This window comes from Zootoca vivipara, chromosome 5 (assembly GCF_963506605.1).
Source record: "Zootoca vivipara chromosome 5, rZooViv1.1, whole genome shotgun sequence".
Taxonomy (NCBI): domain Eukaryota; kingdom Metazoa; phylum Chordata; class Lepidosauria; order Squamata; family Lacertidae; genus Zootoca; species Zootoca vivipara.
The window spans coordinates 44,539,918-44,558,358 of record NC_083280.1 but is presented as its reverse complement, the minus strand read 5'-3'; the positions used below and the strand labels follow the sequence as shown (position 1 = coordinate 44,558,358).

At 42.2% G+C, this 18,441-nt stretch overlaps 1 protein-coding gene across 2 annotated transcripts in view; it reads left to right on the top strand.

Annotated features, from left to right (window-relative positions):
* SLF2 (SMC5-SMC6 complex localization factor 2) overlaps positions 1–18,441 on the top strand; it is a 46,115-nt gene that overhangs the window by 15,242 nt on the left and 12,432 nt on the right. For both annotated transcript variants that reach the window (XM_035133422.2, XM_035133423.2), the window contains exons 5-16: positions 231–1,189; positions 2,581–2,660; positions 4,850–4,954; positions 5,731–5,898; positions 7,084–7,186; positions 11,048–11,123; positions 12,212–12,353; positions 12,683–12,788; positions 13,415–13,591; positions 14,395–14,492; positions 14,597–14,681; positions 15,552–15,677. In XM_035133422.2, the coding sequence (XP_034989313.1) occupies positions 231–1,189; positions 2,581–2,660; positions 4,850–4,954; positions 5,731–5,898; positions 7,084–7,186; positions 11,048–11,123; positions 12,212–12,353; positions 12,683–12,788; positions 13,415–13,591; positions 14,395–14,492; positions 14,597–14,681; positions 15,552–15,677 (2,225 nt within the window). The remainder of the gene's footprint in view (positions 1–230; positions 1,190–2,580; positions 2,661–4,849; positions 4,955–5,730; positions 5,899–7,083; positions 7,187–11,047; positions 11,124–12,211; positions 12,354–12,682; positions 12,789–13,414; positions 13,592–14,394; positions 14,493–14,596; positions 14,682–15,551; positions 15,678–18,441) is intronic.

Sequence of the window (18,441 nt, the reverse complement as noted above, 5' to 3'; positions counted from 1 at the left end):
GCAAACCTGGAAGCGAGTGTTTGGTTTGTGAATGTTCTTTGGAACCCGAACGTACGTTTTGGCGTTTCTGAACGTTTTGGAAGTCGAATGGATTTCCGGAACGGATTCTGTTCAACTTCCGAGGTACCACTGTCATTGACATTCTAATCAAACAGAACTTTTTCAATGATGTATCACTATTTTAGAGGCCTTGCATTATATAATAATTTTAGTTCATTTTCATTTCACAGCTGAGTCCTCTTCAATGCAAGCTTCAGAAGCAGAATTTCCTTCAGGATGGGCCTCTGATGAAATGATTAACATGAGAAAAAGCCAGGCCTGCCCATCAGTATACCCTGACTCAATACCTTTGTTGGGAATATCAAAACATAAAGAATATTCCAGAAAACGAAAAAGGAAATCTTTAGAAACAGATATGAAAAAATCAAAGAGGTCCATTGTACAGAGGTTTGATGAACACAATTTTAGTAGTTCACTGGAAAAACATAATTCTGACTGCTCAAAAAACAGAATGTTTCCTCATGTTGACTTGCAGGTAGAGGTTATGATTCCACCTGACAGTGATTTGCCTCTTCCCGTAGAATATATTGATGCTGAAGAAAATGGATATAACAGTATGGCTACAACAAAAAAAGATTGCCAAATCCAAATTACAGATGCCAAAGAGAGTCTGTTACAGACATTCCCAAAAATTTGTTTAGAAAAGGTGATTCCTTTGTTTCAAAAAATAGACCTTAAATCCATTAAATCTCAAGAAAAATTATTTTCCAAACAGTCAGCAGAATCTGAATCACACATTCTGCATAATAGTTCATGTGAAGCACTGAAAATGATGGTTCATCCACCTCTCACTTCTACTTTGCCTTCAGAAAATAATTCTGAGCATCCTGTATTATTGGGAGATAATGTTCTGTCATCAGAAGATTTGGATCTTGGCACCATCTCTAGCTCTTCAGACGATTTAAATGAAGGTTCCAACCTAAGGGCGTGTATTTTGAACAGAAAACCAAGTCACCTTTGTGATAATGTTGAGACCTCTGGCAGCAATATGGACAGCAGTGATGAAGAGATTCTCTTGCCACTTGAGAAAATACTAGCCCAGGGTGCCAGACCATCTGCAGAAAACCCAGAACAGAGAAAGGATGAAAGTGGTAAAACAGACACCATGAGTCCGTCACAGAAGATTCCTGTAAGTGGTTAAAAAGCTCATCTTAGTTTAGGATACCATTTGAATGGTTCAGATGTACGGTAATTATCTGAGGCTAATAAGCCATGCTGTATCATGTGCTTCTGTGCTTACTCCATATTTCTCCTTGTGCACTGGGCTTCAGCAATTTTATTCTTTTTAAAACAAAAAACTACAATTTCCTGTTGCGTCCAGCTGGGGAAACTGATCTAAACTCTTATAAACCAGGCTATGAAACCCAAGAGGAGAGAGGCAAGAAGTGAGCCTGCAGGCACAAGTCTTGTTCTCAGGTTGGAGAGCCATGGGCTGGGGTAACTGATGAACTGGACTGTTCTGTCTGTGTCAAATGTGAATTTCTCTTGAAGACCAGTATTTTATAGCACGGGTGGGAAAAGTCCTGGGCAGGTTTCCAGAGTTTTTGCCAGAAGTGACACAAGTAAACACAAGCTCATTCTGGTTTAATGTTTCCATTTCAGAAGGAGTACTGTTCCAAGGGGCTACTTTTACTTTGATAACTACAGTGGTGTTGGTATGTACAGTTAGGATGGGTACACGCAGGAATATAGCAGTCATGCAGAAACCTTGTTAAATAGGTATTATGACATGCTGAGAAGTCACAGCTGCTGTTTCTGGTACCTGAGTGTATGCCCTTCCTCTGTCCAAACAGAAAGGCTATCTTATATTTTCTCAAGTCTGCATCCAGGCTCGGTTCATGTGTTTTGGTACCTTAGCTCCTAATCAGAGCCATAGGCAGATGGGTAGAAGCAGTAGGATTTTGGACGGCCGAAGGCCAACAGGGAACCCAGACTTCTTCTTTTTTAAGCTGAGTTAAGTGGACATTTCTGGAAAAAAGTAAATAAGTCAAATTAGCTCAGATCTCCATCAATTTTCAGGGAATAGAAAATATCCCAGGAAAATTGCCATTTCAAAATATCCCAGAAAACCTGTATTACTTGAGAGAGTTTGTATTGCCCATGTGAAGATGGCATCTATCTGTTTTATTGCACCTATACATTTTGGGAACCTGTGGTGGTTTCCTAGCTAAAAAGAAGCAGTGCAGTCTTTGCAATAGAGGATGTACAACTTGCACACTTTTTGTATTTTTCCTAGTTTCAAGATTTTCCTTAATCTAAATGGTGATTGAGAACATGCAAAGTAGTGGTAGCTACAGTATATTCCTGCGTATAAGACTACTTTTTAACCCAGGAAAATATTCTCAAAAGTCGGGGGTCGTCTTATACGCCGGGTCGTATCTCTTATACGTCAAGTATATCCCAAACTGTATTTTAACTGGAAAAGTTGGGAGTCGTCTTATACACCCAGTCGTCTTATACGCCGGAATATACTAATAGAACAAAAATACTTGTATTTTAAATTTTCACTCTTTGTTTCAGCTTTTCACAGCTTCTGTTAAAAATGTCGATTACATGAATCACCTGGAGGATATCTTGAAGGAGAAGGAAGCATTCAGAAGGTATGTATGCCTGTGTGTCTCCTATCCCTAGTAATGCAATTTAGGATCACCCTCCATAAACATTATGTTGAAGAATGATACGACACCCTTGTTGGTATTGCCCGCAATGAATATACTCACCTTTCACTTAGTAGCAGGCTATTTTCCCCCATATATGGCATGAGAAAAGAGTGGAAGGGCATAAAATTAGCATTGTTTGTTTAGTTTTGCACTATGAAAATCTTCTACTAATCCATCGGATATTAATGGATAAGTATCTTCCTGTCTGCAAGGGTCCCCATTTCTACCTTAAGTTATAGTCTTTTTTTGTAGTAGTCTTCATTTTGAACTTGTTGAATTTAAAATATGAGATGGTTTTCAATGTATCAATACAGTCATACCTCGGTTTAAGTACGCTTCAGTTTGAGTACTTTCAGTTGTACTCCGCGGACCCGCCTGGAATGGATTAATCCACTTTCCATTACTTTCAATGGGATAGTTTGCTTCAGATTAAGTACGCTTCTGTTTAAGTACTCCGCGGACCGTCTGGAACTGATTAATCCACTTTCCATTACTTTCAATGGGAAAGTTCACTTGAGGTTATGTACGCTTCAGGTTAAGTACAGACTTCGGGAACCAAATGTGTACTTAAACCGAGGTACCACTGTAATTTGATGAAAGTCATGAAAACACTTGTTCTAGAAAGCCTGCTTAATGTTACAGGGTTTCTAGTGGTTACTAGGTTTGAAGAATAAATCTATCAGCCTTAAAAAGCGGTAATATTTGAAGTTAGTTCCTCACATGCCATCTACTATTTCCACCCACCATTCTCCCCTCCTTGTCATTGTAGTAGAGATCCGATTGACTGTCCTGACCTTTAAAACCTGGACAGCTTAAATTTGCTGTTTCCTATAGGGAAAATTCAGTGCTCAAGTATCAGTGCATGTGGATCTTTTCTGGTTTTAAAAGGCTACACTTTTATGACCAGAAGAGAACTGTGCTGCAGCTGCCATAGTGCTATGTTGCTTTTTTATGGTAGTATGGAGTTATATGAAAATTGGGTGATGACTTTCATTTTCCCCCTCAAAAATTATTTCCTGTAGCACAAATGGATGAACTTTTGCCTATGAATGACCAAAATGAGGCATATTCCATTGAAATATTTAAAAAGGTTACACACAAACAGTTTTTAATTTTTTTGTATGCCGTTTTACCATTTCATAAAATTGTATTAACAATTCTATATATATTTCGTATCAAATTTGGGCACAACACCACATTCCACAATGGGGAGTGTTCTTAGCAACATAGGGTATACAAATGTCACACCTGTGCAAGGTAAAAGCCCCTTTTTGGGACCTCAAAATTCAGCCAGCAGACCCTGCCAGACATGCTGGGAAAAGAACCTACAGGAGAGGTAGAAAAACATCGTCCTCTAGCGGCGTCTGTACTGTTACTGCAGCTAAAAAAAGCTTCCTTGTGTGTTTGATGACCCTATATAATGTTGTATATATGTGACTCTAAAGCTTGGGTTCAATTTTATATCTGCTTACAGTGACTTCAAAAATGGTCAAAAAACTGATAAATAATTTTTTTAAAATCATTTTGTGTGTGAGGTTTTTTTTAATCAAATCTCTTTGAAAGTAATATTTTATCTAATCTTTAATGAAAGCTCATCAATTTATGATACAGGGAAATGAGGTTGTAAAAAAGTCATCACCCTAATGAGAACTGATCTGAAGTTTATAGGATCAGGAAAGGTATCTAAGGTATATCAACAAATCATTGGCAGCGGGGAGAGAGGGAACTAGCATGCCATTTAACTGGTCCTGGGGCAATTGGCATTCATTGTAATTGCTTGCTTAGTTGAATCCTGACCACTGATCATGCTTTGCTGTGGTTGATGGGAGTTCTGTAGTCCAGAACATCAGGAGAGTACTGCGCTGTCTACACTGGCTTACTGCAGAGTTTGTACAAAGAATACATATGAATCTATTGATTTCTTGTGAAATAACATTTTAATAGAAAAAATGACATCAATGAATTTTAGCAATCTGCTCTATGTTGCTTTTTCTAACTCCAGTAACAAACAGAAATACCAGGTGCCTGTTTATAAGAGAGGAAACATGCCAATATTTAAACTTGCTCTAAGATGTGCTGTTATAGTTAGAGGCCAAGGTTCTTTTTAAACACCCGTCTCTGCATTACAGGATAGATGAACTAGAGAAGCAGCTACAGCAAGTCAATTGGGAAGTTCCAATAAATTGTCAACATGAAGAAGACTCTGATGATGGTGAACTGTCTGCAGAACACAGGTCTTCCTTCTAATTAATCCTTTTCTTGTGATCATACTCAATGAAATATTGTTTGTCTCATTGACCACTGTAATCTACCCTCCTACTGGCTTTCCAAAAATTTCCTTTAATGTCTCTCTGGGGTCCACTCTTATTCATCATTTATATCCTGTATACATGATTGGCAGTTGTAGTGTTAGGCCATGGCCTGGTTTAGATGATTTACAGTACTGTCATAAATTATGTTTCAGGGTGGTTATCAGGAACCATCAAAGCAAATCTGCTCCCCTCCTCCTCCTTTGTGTGTGAGATGATGAGTGAAAACTTTCACTTTAGTTCAAACCATAGTTCTGCATTTGATAAAGACTTTAAAAGATAGTGGTTTGTTTAAAACAAATCAAATCTCATATCCTGGTTTATCTAACTTTGGTTAGAACAAATCTCAGTTCCGTGAGTTCAGAAGTAACCTAGAACTGTGGATTATTCTAAAGTAAAAATGGACTTTGCACTCCTGCGCAGTGGAGGAGAGGGGAGTCAGATCATGTCCAAGACTTTCCATGTCCCCCCCCCAATCACTTAACCATGACTTAGGTCAAGGATAGGGGGCCCGTGTATTGCAAATCCCATCATGTCTAACCATTGGCTATGCTGGCTGGCTCGGATGGAAGTTGGAATCTAACAGCAACTGTTGGACATGATGTTGGCTGCTCTTGCTCTAAGTGGATAAATGTGTGGGATAACAGTTCATTAAACAGACTTTAAGGGTTATACATTACTGGTGTAATTTTGTGTTACAGAGAATTTTTAGAAAGATTTGCATTAATCAGTGATGCTATTCCTGACCAGCACCCAGGAGAAAATATATTTCATGTAGTACATACTGGGAAAATCTTCAGTCATCTTAACCTTGATTTGAGGAACTCTGGGTTTCATCCTCAAAATCCCATTGAAAAATATATTCTCGGGTAAGGATGGTTTTTAGTAATGTCCATTTTCTTAAAGTATCATACTAGCAAAATGTGTGGATAGCTATGTATGCATGCTAGTTGGTAGTTTGCCAAAATCAAAGAGTCTTCTGTCCCTAATGTATGATTGCTACCCTTATTAATCTTCAAATTGGAATTAGAGGTTGTGTTTATTGAAATGTGTCAGTCAACTTTGTGGTGCCTGTTTTAAGTGATCAGTTTGTAATTTACTTAAAAGACCACTGTAAACAGTTAAAATCTTTGGCAGGGATGTAAAGACACTTGTAATGTGCAATGGTAATAATGGTTTTAATGGTAATTATGGTTATATAATAGTTAGATAAGAGTAAAGATGCAGTAAATCTAATCTTAAAGATGGAACCTATGTAGGGAGGGAAGGAGGTCTAAGGCAGGCATCCCCAAACTGCGGCCCTCCAGATGTTTTGGCCTACAACTCCCAAGATCCCTAGCTAACAGGACCAGTGGTCAGGGATGATGGGAATTGTAGTCCAAAACATCTGGAGGGCCAAAGTTTGGGGGTGCCTGGTCTAAAGAACTCTGTATTTTAATGTTTGAAATCACTATGTTTTATATGTATATATTTCTTTCAAAAACTGAGAAAAACCTTTTAAAAAAAGTGATCAGTTTACCTTTTAGTCATGAAAAATATTGTGTACCACTTTTCAACAAGCCTAGTTATTCTTGCATCTGATTTGGCTTAAGCATCACCTGCATCATACGTCAATCTGTTAGCAAAAGCACCAGTAGTTGGCATCATATGCTTGTGCAAGAATTTCCTACGAGTCTGTCAAATGAGGCTGCAGTTCTCCTGTTAAAGCCTCTGTTATTGGGTAGAATTCAACATTTTTCTCTTGTGGTTCAGTCTGCGCAAGCATTGCAGTTTGCCAGATGGAACAATCCTTTCCTCCCCCAAATGCTTTTTTTTGGGGGGGGGGTTTTCCTGACCCCTCTGAACCAATTTGTGGGGAAGGAGGGGGAAGCACCACTGAACAAGCAGAAATCCTTGTGCAGGGCTGCCACTGGAGGGGCTGATTAGGTGATCCCACCCTGTTTCCTTATATCTGATAGTTTTTTTTGTTTCAGGTGTGGTTCTTTAAATCTGAGTTTTAATGCCCATGTTAACTTTGAAAACATGAAAGTGATTCTTGGTGGTTCTTTCTGCAGATCTGGAATAACACAGCAGCTTTTTGTAATCTCTGAAGGCTTGCTTCTGTCGGCTTACCACAATTCTCCATGTCCTGTTCCCATTTTAAAATGGATGTTTCAGGTAAGATGCATCTTATTTGATGTTGCATTGGATATCTGGAAGCCTTATTAGACTGAACTTCAATTACCGTATATTCCGGCGTATAAGGCGACTGGGCGTATAAGACGACTCCCTACTTTTCCAGTCAAAATATAGAGTTTATCCCAAACTTCCAACACACACCAAATAAAAATTTTCTGTATCTATTCCTCTCCCCGCTTTTTAAATACCAGTAAATGAAGCCAAAAGAGAGACATCAGTGCTTAAATGCACAGATGTTTAAATGCACTTACTTGCAGGCATGCTAAGAACTACAGGTAGCATTTTGAACTACCGTAGATTTCATTCGGAGGGAGGGGAGGAGAGGTGGAGAGAGGGAGAAGGGGAGGGAGCGCAGCCCAGAGCCGGTTCCAGGCACGGAGGCGAGTGGGGGGGGGGAGAGAGAGAGAAAGAAAGAAGCTGCTTTCCTTCTGTGCACGCTTTATTTCCGTGCTTTTCTTTCCCCTCTTCCTGCAGGGAAATAAAGCAGCAGTTGCTTACACGCGCGTAAACGGGTGCCGCTTTCTTTCTCTGCAGGGAGGAGGGAGGGGGAGAGAGAAAGAAAGCAGCTGATTTCGGTGCTTTTCTTTCCCCTCTTCCTGCAGGGAAATCAAGCGGCAGTTGCTTACATGCGCGTAAACGGGTGCCGCTTTCTTTCCCTGCACGGAGGAGAGAGGAAAGCTCCGTGAGGGAGGAAAGCCCCGTGCATCCCCTCTTCCTGCACAGAAAGCAAGCGGCAGCTGCTTACATGCGAGTAAGCTGCTCCTGCTTTCTTTCCCTGCAGGGAGGAAAGCCCCGCGTGTCCCCTCTTCCTGCACGGAAAGCAAGCGGCAGCCGCTTACATGCGAGTAAGCTGCTCCTGCTTTCTTTCCCTGCAGGGAGGAAAGCCCCGCGTGTCCCCTCTTCCTGCACGGAAAGCAAGCGGCAGCCGCTTACATGCGAGTAAGCTGCTCCTGCTTTCTTTCCCTGGAGGGAGGAAAGCCCCGCGAAAGAAAGCGGTGCCTGCTTGCATGCGAGTAAGCTGCTGCTGCTTTCCCTACAGGGAGGAGGAGGAAGGAAAGCCCCATGCCGCGTCCCCTCTCGCTTACACGGTCGCTGCATATGGCGGGGATGCGGCTGCGGCCGTTTTTGAGCTCCCCCACCGTATGCGGCGACCGCAGAATCTTATACCCGGCGTATAAGATGGCCCCCCAACTTTTGAAAAGATTTTCCTGGGTTCAAAAGTCGTCTTATACGCCAGAATATACAGTAGTTTATACCTTCCAGTTTAGCTTTTCTACGGTAGATTGCTAATGTTCTGCATGCACACACTCCCTGGTTCCTGGAGCATGAGCTGTTGGTAAATCCTGAGAATTAGAGAGCGGGTATATAAAATAATTCTTCAGTTACAATTCATTCTGCATTAACTCCTATCTAATTTAGGAAGTGTGAGCACACTTTTAAACTAGTCACATAATGTCAGAAATGTGTAATGCCTTGCATTTCATGTTGATCACTTGCTTACCTCTTCTCTCTGCACTGCCAGCAACCTCCAGGCTATATAATAATAATAAATAATAAATTTTTATTTATACCCCGCCCTCCCCAGTCAAAAACCGGGCTCAGGGCGGCTGACACCAACAGAATTACGATAAAACATAAAAACAATTAATTAAAATACAGATTAAAATACAGTATTAAAATTTAAAGTGCAGCCTCATTTCAAGTAGGCCATAAATCCAAGCCATGAGGGAGGAAAACACGGGTCAGGCTGAGTCCAGCCCTAAGGCCAGGCGGAACAGCTCTGTCTTGCAGGCCCTGCGGAAAGATGACAAATCCCGCAGGGCCCTGGTCTCCTGGGAAAGAGCGTTCCACCAGGTTGGGGCCAGTACTGAAAAGGCCCTGGCTCTAGTAGAGGCCAATCTAGCCATCTTATGACTCGGGATCTCCAGAATATTATTATTTGTGGACCTTAAGGTCCTCCGTGGGGCATACCAGGAGAGGCGGTCCCGTAGGTACGAGGGTCCCAAGTCGCATAGGGCTTTAAAGGTCAAAACCAGCACCTTAAACCTGATCCTGTACTCCACCGGGAGCCAGTGCAGCTGGTAAAGCACTGGATGAATGTGATCCCGCGGCCGGGACCCTGTAAGGAGCCTCGCCGCGGCATTCTGCACCCGCTGGAGTTTCTGGGTCAGCTTTAAGGGCAACCCTGCGTAGAGCGAGTTACAATAGTCAAGCCTGGAGGTGATCGTCGCATGGATCACTGTGGCCAGATCGGGGCGAGAGAGGTAAGGGACCAACTGCTTGATGCGGCGGAGATGGAAAAATGCCACCTTTGCTGTGGATGCAACCTGCGCCTCCATGGAAAGGGAGGCGTCAAAGGTTACACCCAAACTCTTGGCTATTATTTCTCTCCATACTGGCACTGTTTCACGAGTCATAGGAAGGATGCCATAAGTACAGTCAAACCTCAGTTGTCGAACCTAATCCGTTCCGGAAGCCCGTTCGGCTTCAGAAATGTTCGACAACCGAGGCGCAGCTTCCGATTGGTTGGAGGAGCGTTCTGCACTCAAGCAGAAGCCGCATCAGATGTTCAGCTTCTGAGAAACGTTCTAAAACCGGAGCATTTACTTCTGGGTTTTCGGTGTTCGGGAGTTGAAACGTTCCAAAATGGAGGCATTCGGGAGCTGAGGTTTGACTCTGTACACCAAAGCTGTATTCTCCTCATGAAAGGGGATCAGATTTGAAAGCCTATTGTATCTTTACTGCCATACCAAAATAGTTTACACAAGGGAAACCATGGGATGAAATAGATTATTATATGGTTGACTTCAGACATCCCTAAAAAAGCCAAACCTTAACTCCTTTTGCAAAACAAAGTTTTGCGATTTGAACTTCCTGAGCCTTCACAGTAGATAGATTGGAGGTACTTGAGCTAAATAGGAAGGTAAAAATGGAGAATATTTTGTTTGGCTGGAGTCTTTTTAGGATGGCTCTCTTAACACTTGCAGATTTGGCAGAATTGCATCTGTGCAGCTTTGTTTAAAGATATATGCCCCACTTTTTGATTATATGCCAATTTGTAGCAGAATCCAGAGCATCCTTTCCTTTCCTTTTGTAATCCCAGAGAAACGGGTGGCTGGAACAGAGTTCTATTTGGCTGGGAAAGTAAAGAAAGCTCCCATCAGCTGCTCACTCTGTTGCGAGGCTGGTCTTCCCATTGCTATCATACCCTTCCTGTGCAAGAGGAGATGCAACCTCCCAATGATCTCCCAGCCAGTGACAGACACTAGAGCACCATTACCTTTCAGTTCTTGTATTAAAATAAGTTCTTCTAAAAGTGTTTGACTTTTTAATATGCTATCAAATGCACTTTTAGCTAATGTATATCTGAAAATTGTCAAATGATTCCATCTAGCTTTACTCTGTGAGCATGTATTTTCCTTCTTAAAAAGTTAGCATATTATTCTCTCCCACTCTCTTGTCCTTTCTCTCAAGCTTACACTTAACTTCTTTAGTTCGTTATGTATACACTTTACGGGCCTGAATACTTGTCCCCAGGAAATACCCAGGATATCTTTCAGTTTGGAAGTCAAGGATTTAAGAGTGCTGCCTTCACTTTCCCCCTTGTACAGCAAATTGGAAGAATATTTAAAAGACCAAAACTTAGAGCAGCAATGGTTATTCTTATTTGCATTAATCAACACTACAGTATTCTTAACTACTAAGACTGATTCACATTTCTGGCACATCAGATGGCATTTGTACTGTATTTCAGTAATTCTTCAACACAATGCAAGAATACAGAATATGCAAAAGTTCTAATTGTCTTAGATGACCTTCAGTTTTGTTTCAATTAAACAGATGATGTCAATTCATCCAGACATTTCAATGTCAAGAAAGATTTTGGATATGTTGATGTCATTAACAATTAAAAATGGTGAGTATTTGAAGCTAAACTTCAGGAAGAACTTGTAGTTTTTACACATTGGGAATAACTTGTAGTTTTTACAAATTGACACAAAGTCTTGCAACAGTCTTCTCCCTTTTCACATAATTCATTCAAATGTAATTTGGTTGTTTTACCATCTAATAGAATTATTTTTAGTTTAATGTGGCTCACAAGGTTCCTTGTTAGGCACAACAATCTGGTGATGAAGATTCTGCCACTTCCTAAGCTGTTCTGGCTCACGGGAATGGTGGGAAGGCCTGCTTTTCTTAATTTTTCTTCTGCCATTCCCCTTCCAGTTGTGATAGATGGGAAAGAATTAACTTACCAGCTCTAGGCTTGGATAGCTTTTGGGAGAGTATTGGGAATGAGGGACCTTAGGATTCTGCAAATCCTCAGATGTTCCTGGAATACCTTGTTTCAGGCTGTATTTTCTACAGGCATGCTGGGGAGCCTTCCTCTTCACCAATTAAGCAGCATCTAAACTGCCACATAAGGCCTCCTCAGCCACCAAATGTCAGTTGTAGAATCTCACCCTAAGCCTTGTTCACACACCCTTCTGGTACAAAATACTTACCATTGAAGTAGCAGAGTTATTAGTCCATGAGGATGTGCATTTACAAGGAAATCACATGTTGTTTGTCTTGATAAGTTGAGATTAAAAAAGAACTATATAATGAGACCATGACCGGTACCGACTATATAAATATTTCTGTATCTTTCTTGTGTTTATATGCTTATATATTTTCTGCCATCTTTCCCAGGTTAATCACACTGACAGCTTATTTGCTGCTTTGAAGATGCTGCTTTGTAGCACAGGTGTACAAGAGTGGTGGGAAAATATTAAAATAGTACCCTTTGCCTTAGAAAACACTACAGTGTCCCAAAGAACATACCATGCTCAAGTTGCATTCTGCTATTTACTTAATGCTAATGAGTCTCCTCCGCTATCTTCATAAATTAACTACTTAAAGCAGAGCTCATGTCTGAGGGAACTCCATACATTAGCACTGGTATGCTCATTGTGCTTTCTGTTCCTCTGGTTTGGGAATAAATGGCCAAGTGTTATCTCTCTGCAGCTTCAGCTAGCAACGACCAGCCAAGGCCATGGATTCCATCAATATTTGATATAGCAACTGTGCTGCTGAATATGGGTGTTCCTTTCAGTGCACTGTTTCCTCTGCAAGATTTTCAACCTACCTTTTCTGAGGATGATATAATGTAAGTGTTTAGCATCATATCAGTTTTTTCAGTGGATTCATTAGGGAACCATAGAAATATTTGCCACTTCTGTAGGGATCAGATTAGCATGTTTCTGTGGTTTGCATTTAAGTAGGGATTTCATGCTATGCTTTTATTATCTCTTCCCCCTCCCCCGATACATATTTTCCTCTGTCCTGAGACCTCAAGATGTAGACTCAAATTAAATAACATTCTAAGTTTTATGTTCTATAACGTCCTACAAATGTGTCAAGGCAGATCTTTCTAGAGTAGTTCATTTTGTCAAAGTGTAATAAATTTAATGGGGGAAATTCTTTTTTTTTTGTTAGATCTGAAATGCATGAGACTATACGGAAAAAACCAAGTGGAGACATCTTTGGAAACTCGGTTCCTATTTTTCATCTAATAGACACTAACCTTTGCAATATGTCCAAGGTGAGATAGACCCCCCCACCTTTTCCTGTTTTTGAAAGTTCTCTTGTGTAAGAGAACCATATGTGATGATTGCTGGTGATAGTCACGATTCACTTGTGCAAGTAGTTCCAGTTGTGAAGCAAAATATTTGTGTAGTGATAAAATACAGTTATGGGCAATATATCCTTCTAAGGTACTTAAAATAGGAAGTACAATCTGCTTAAGCATTTCTTGCAGCTCATTGTTTAAGGATGAGAAATTTAGTCATCCACTTAATTCTTTTGATATCAGTGGGGCTGAAAAGTACCAAATTTAGCTGTCCAAAGTGTTTACTCTTTGTAATATGGTGCATGGTGTGTGTGTGTGTGTGTGTGTGTGTGTGTGTGTGTGTGTGTGTGAGAGAGAGAGAGAGAGAGAGAGAGAGAGAGAGAGAGAGAGAGAGAGAGAACTTAAGATGACACTGATGATACCCTCTGACCAGCAACTGTCAATCCAGCTGTAAACAAAATAAGTAGCTGGTAGATCTTGACTGTTAAAGCTTTTAAAAAAGAACTTTCTTTCAATGAGCAGTCTGTTTCTTATTGGTAGTTAGCAGAAATTGATCCCTGATAGGTTCAAGTCATTATCATCTCATTTCTCCCCTTAAGTTTCTGCGGCTCTGTATAAGCATATTCCCAGAAGGTTACACGGACAAAGAAATATTTATGTTGCTGTTGCTGCTGCTTAAACTAAGTTTGGCAAAAGAGCTGAAACAATTTCCCCTAGTGGACTTGGAATGCCTTGTTATAAAACTGCTGGAAAATATCAGAGAGTGGGATACCAAGGTAACTGCATCAATAAATGTTTAGTGTAATCTGTGTAAAATTGAGCTTAATTTTGCAAAAACCTTCAGAATTAGTGTGTTTAACCATGCCTTGAGGGAATCGCTGCTTTGGTTGAGCTCCAAAAGAAATATAATACTTTAAAATTCCAATCATTTGCTGATAAATACTACTTGTATTGGAGACACTGATTGGAAATATTCTTTTTTGTCTAAGAAGTAGTAGATGTGTTAAACTGCAGCTACAGTGGCAGTGAAGATAACACGGTAACCAATTTTTATCTCAAAAGTAAGCATAGATATTACAAGAGCACACTATTGTATCCCATAACATGTTATGGAATACTTATTAATTGGAATACCAATTCCCTCTGGAAGGAGGTATAGGGTCGTAAAGACCAGAACAAGCCACCTGAGAAATAGCTTCTATCCAAGCGATTTCAGTTTTGAATGCAGCGAAAGGTAGTCTGAGGGAGGGTCTGTATTCAGTTGTGGGGTATCAGAGTTTTAGGGGGCAAATCAGGAGGGGCATAAGAGTTTTTAGGGGGTTAATTATGTATAGGTGGGATGGGAAGTGAGTCTATATGCATTTTTGGATAATAGGCAGGTGGTTGTAAGTTTGATGTAGATTCTCAATTTTGTTGTTCTGCATGGGACAATGACAGTAAAGATTATCATATCATACCGTATTGTATTGAATTAAAGGAAAGCCACTGACTCTTGTGTGCATTGTATTGGAACTTTTAGATGTTTTTGCATTTGCTCTTAATTTCTACTAAGGAATGTTTCTCTTGTCTTTCTTGTAAGATGCCTGAGTTATGCCTCGCAATAAGTTACCTGTCCAGCCACCATCATGATCTCTTATGGCTGGTTCAGTTTGTCCCAAACTGGATGACACGAGGAAGGTAAGCCTCACTGCAATACAGTTCAATCTGCATGTTGCTTCAAAACACACAGAGAAACCACTACATTGTAGAAAATAATCTTTACTTAAATGTTATCGTTTCAGACAAGTAAGAAGGCATCTTAGCTTGGTAGTAATCTTGAAGCTTCTTAAAACCCATGTGAAAATACCCAGCAGCCATGACCAGCAGGTACTGTACAAACTCGCTTTATTAAAATATTGAGTTCTTAAGAGTTATCTTTATTACACTAATCCATGATCTTCATTGACTATTTAACTCTCCAAGCAGCTTGCATGACTTTCCTTGGGAGGGCATAAAATCCCAGAAGAACTCTTCTTTCTTTCAACCCCTTTTTCCTTTTATATTCCTTTTGTGAGCAAGGGAAACTTAGTTTTTGCTATTTACATAGAGATAACTAGGCTTCCCTCATTCAGGGTCTGAGTATATTAGCTCTTGCCAATCCTAGGGCTGCCTTCTTGAAGTCGCAGACTAAAAGAGGTGTTTGTTCCAAATGGTGTCCAGCTCCTCCTGCGCTTTAGAGGCTGACTTCAGCATCCATCAGTTCTAAAGGAAATCCTCTCTAATCTATTTGGAACATACTGCTGCTGTTCCTCTGCAAGCTTTTGAGTTGCTTCAGTGCTGTCTTGGTATTTTTATTCTATTTTTAAAATGTATGCCGTCACTTTTCTTGATAAAATAAACTCAAATTCTGTGCGCCCATCTTGTTTGGATTACCACCCAGAGCTGCTGCTCATCAGTACAACTTGACTCTGCTTGCTATTACTATCCCTCCTCTCTTTCTCATTCTCGATGACTCCCAATAAGATGTTTGCCCTGATTCATGTAACTTCAAAGTAAACTAGAACCCAAGAATTCTCAGGATTCATGAGCATGAATAAAAATTTGGGAGAGATCACATACATTAATTATCCTCCAGACTTTTGTCTTTACAAATGATTTAGGCTTGCTCTTCTTAATGGTGCCAAAAGCCAGGAAGTATTAGTAAACTGTGCTCCTCTCTAATCTGTGTGTCCCCCCCCTCTTCTTGGGATTACATAGATGTCACTCCTGTGTAAAGAACTAGTGAATATGAAACCTTCAAATCTGTTAAAGAGAATATCTGAGACAGTGGAACACCATGATGGTCTTAAAGAAGAGTCTTTTCTTCGTCAATATGAACCAGAGGTAATCTCCAGACACCATTCCTGGAAAAGCAGGGTCCCAGGGTCAAACTTAAGGCAGGCTGGGAACCAGATGGGCATTGAGTGTGTTGGTTATTTGTGTATAAGAGATGCTCATATCTCAGAAGGCAAGCATTGGCAAGGTGGGATGAAGTGAATGGATAAGAAAAGAGAAAGGGCTAAGTTTTGTGTGTGTGTGCAGGGGAGTTACTACTTTTTTATTGTATTGATTATCCTTTCGGGTAGAATAGTATAATATGCTTGAAGTTCTTTGCACAGCAGATCAACAAAGCTCCTGAGCAGATCAGCAGAGAACATACTGCTTATCTTAGCCCATCTCATTTTAGAAATTAATTAGGACAGAGTTTGTCCATGTTTTAGACTCTACCTAAAAACGTGTCTCTCTCAAGATCAAACTGATTCACATTTAGAGCCAAAAGTGAATACCAGATAACAACAATGCGTCAGTCACTCTCCCCAGCAATGTCTTCTCCTGCTAAAATGAGTGCCCAGATATCTAGATTTACATAGGTGCTGATTCCTCTGCAGCTTGTGGAACAGTCCAGGACGAGAGCTCAGCTATGTTGCACTATACAATATTGCCTTGTAAGCCTGCTTTTGGACTGTAACCTATCAAGAGGTATAGACTGGGCTGTGTTAATAAGCTTGCTTGTATTACAGCAAGCCCTAAAGCCACAATAAATAAAAGGCTTATTATTGCCTACTCATTTTTTCACCAAAGTCACATTAAACACCACTGTATTCTGGAAATTGTCCTTAATACTACCAAGGGCTGGTTCACATGTGACCACCATGTAGGTGGTACACTGGATGTCAGTTTGTGTGTTTGGGGGGGGGGGGAATTGGCAGTATGTGTGATACAACTTTTTGTTATAATAGACCCTTCCACTTAGATTTTGTTGTATATGCGTTCTATATAACTTCTGGCTTCAGCAAAGACGGATTGCTCTCATTCCAGGAATACATACCTGTCACAGTGGCCGGAGTGGACTACTTCAGAGTAACGACGCTACGCAGCTCTGCATTTTATTCTTTTATTGGTGCTGCGTATTTACAGTGCTCAAGTCATTGCTATTTACACGGAGCGATGTTGTCAGTCGGTTTCAGAACCTCCTAATGGCTTTTGGCGCGTCTTTCTCCAACACAAAAGCTTTGGCAGACCCATCCTCTTGCCCCTCCTCTTCCTGCGTAATTCTGGAGTTGGAGGGATGGGTCTTCCCCCCTTGCTTGCCCCTTCCTGTCCCACCTGGGACCCTGGCTCCTCTACCTTGCCTGAGCCTCGGACACGACTTCCTGCTTCCCCACTGGAATCGGAACTCTCCCTGCTTTCCCCTTTGCTCGGGGACGGGCTTGAACTCAGGAGGGGAGGGACTTCGCGATATCCCCTGTCCCTCACATCCACCCCCCTCCCAAGCTCTCCTTCACCCCTCCCCAGGCCCCCCCCATGTGTCGGTGACGACTGGAAGCCTAAGAACTCAGTGCTCTCCGAGCCCGTTGGTGTGAATACCTCCCCCCAGTCCTGCGAGCCCCCCCCTTCCGCCTGGGCGGACGGGAATCCCAAAAAGTCCGTGGCGTCAGAGCTGGTGGGGGTAAAAACGTTCTGCCAATCTGCTCCTTCCTCTGACTGGGTGGATCTCGGTGACACCCATACCTCATCCTCTGGTTCCTCAAACTCCGCTTCCCAGCGCCATGGTGAGCTGCTCTCCCGTGCCTCCTCCTCCTCCCCCTCCCTTTCCATGTGCCAGGGCTTGGGTCTGTGGGGAAAGAGGGCGTGAAATTCTTCCACCAAGAATTCCTCCTGTATCTGAGTGGCTGGGACCCATTCATTCTGGGACGGTGGAGCATCCTCCCATGCCATGAGGTACTCCAGTCCCCCCACCCCCCACCTTGAATCCAGGATGGCCGTGGCCTCATTGAGTTGCTCCCTGCCTTCCCTCTCCCCCCCTCCCTCGGGGGTTTGTTCGCTGTCTCGGAGCCTGCTGCTTTCCCTGTACGGCGACAGCAGCGATCTATGAAACACTGGATGCACCCTCATGTCCTCTGGCAGTGCCAGCCTGTATGCCACCGGGTTTACCTGTTGCGTGACCGTGAAGGGGCCCAGCCTTTTGGGTGCCAGCTTTTTGCACCTCCCTCTGGTGGGAAGGCCCTCCGAGGACAACCACACCTTGTCCCCCACCCTGATGACCTCCCCTTGTCGCCTGTGGCGATCTGCCCCCTTTTTGTACGCTTCCTTGGCCCTCTCCAAGTGGTCTCTGAGCTGCTGGTGCACCGTCTCCAGTTCCTCTGCCCAATCCTCAGCCTGTGGGCCCTCCTCCTCCTCCTCCTCCCTCTCCCTCTCTGGGAAAGATCTGAGGTCGCGCCCGTAATTGGCCTTAAAGGGCGACACCCCTGTGGAGACGTGCACTGCATTGTTGTAGGCAAATTCTGCTAGTGGCAAGCGATCCACCCAGTCCGTTTGCCGCTGGCTGACGTAGCATCTCAGGTACTGCTGCAGAATGGCGTTGACCCTCTCCGCTTGTCCGTTGGTCTGCGGGTGTCTAGCCGTCGACAAGCTGACCTCCACCTGCAGGAGGTTCATGAGCCGCCGCCAGAACCTGGAAACAAATTGGCGGCCACGATCCGAAATAACCCTTAAAGGTAATCCATGCAGTCTGAAAATGTGATCAACAAACAGTTTGGCTGTCTCTTCTGCCGAGACTGCCCTGGCACACGGTATAAAGTGACACATTTTGGACATAAGGTCCACC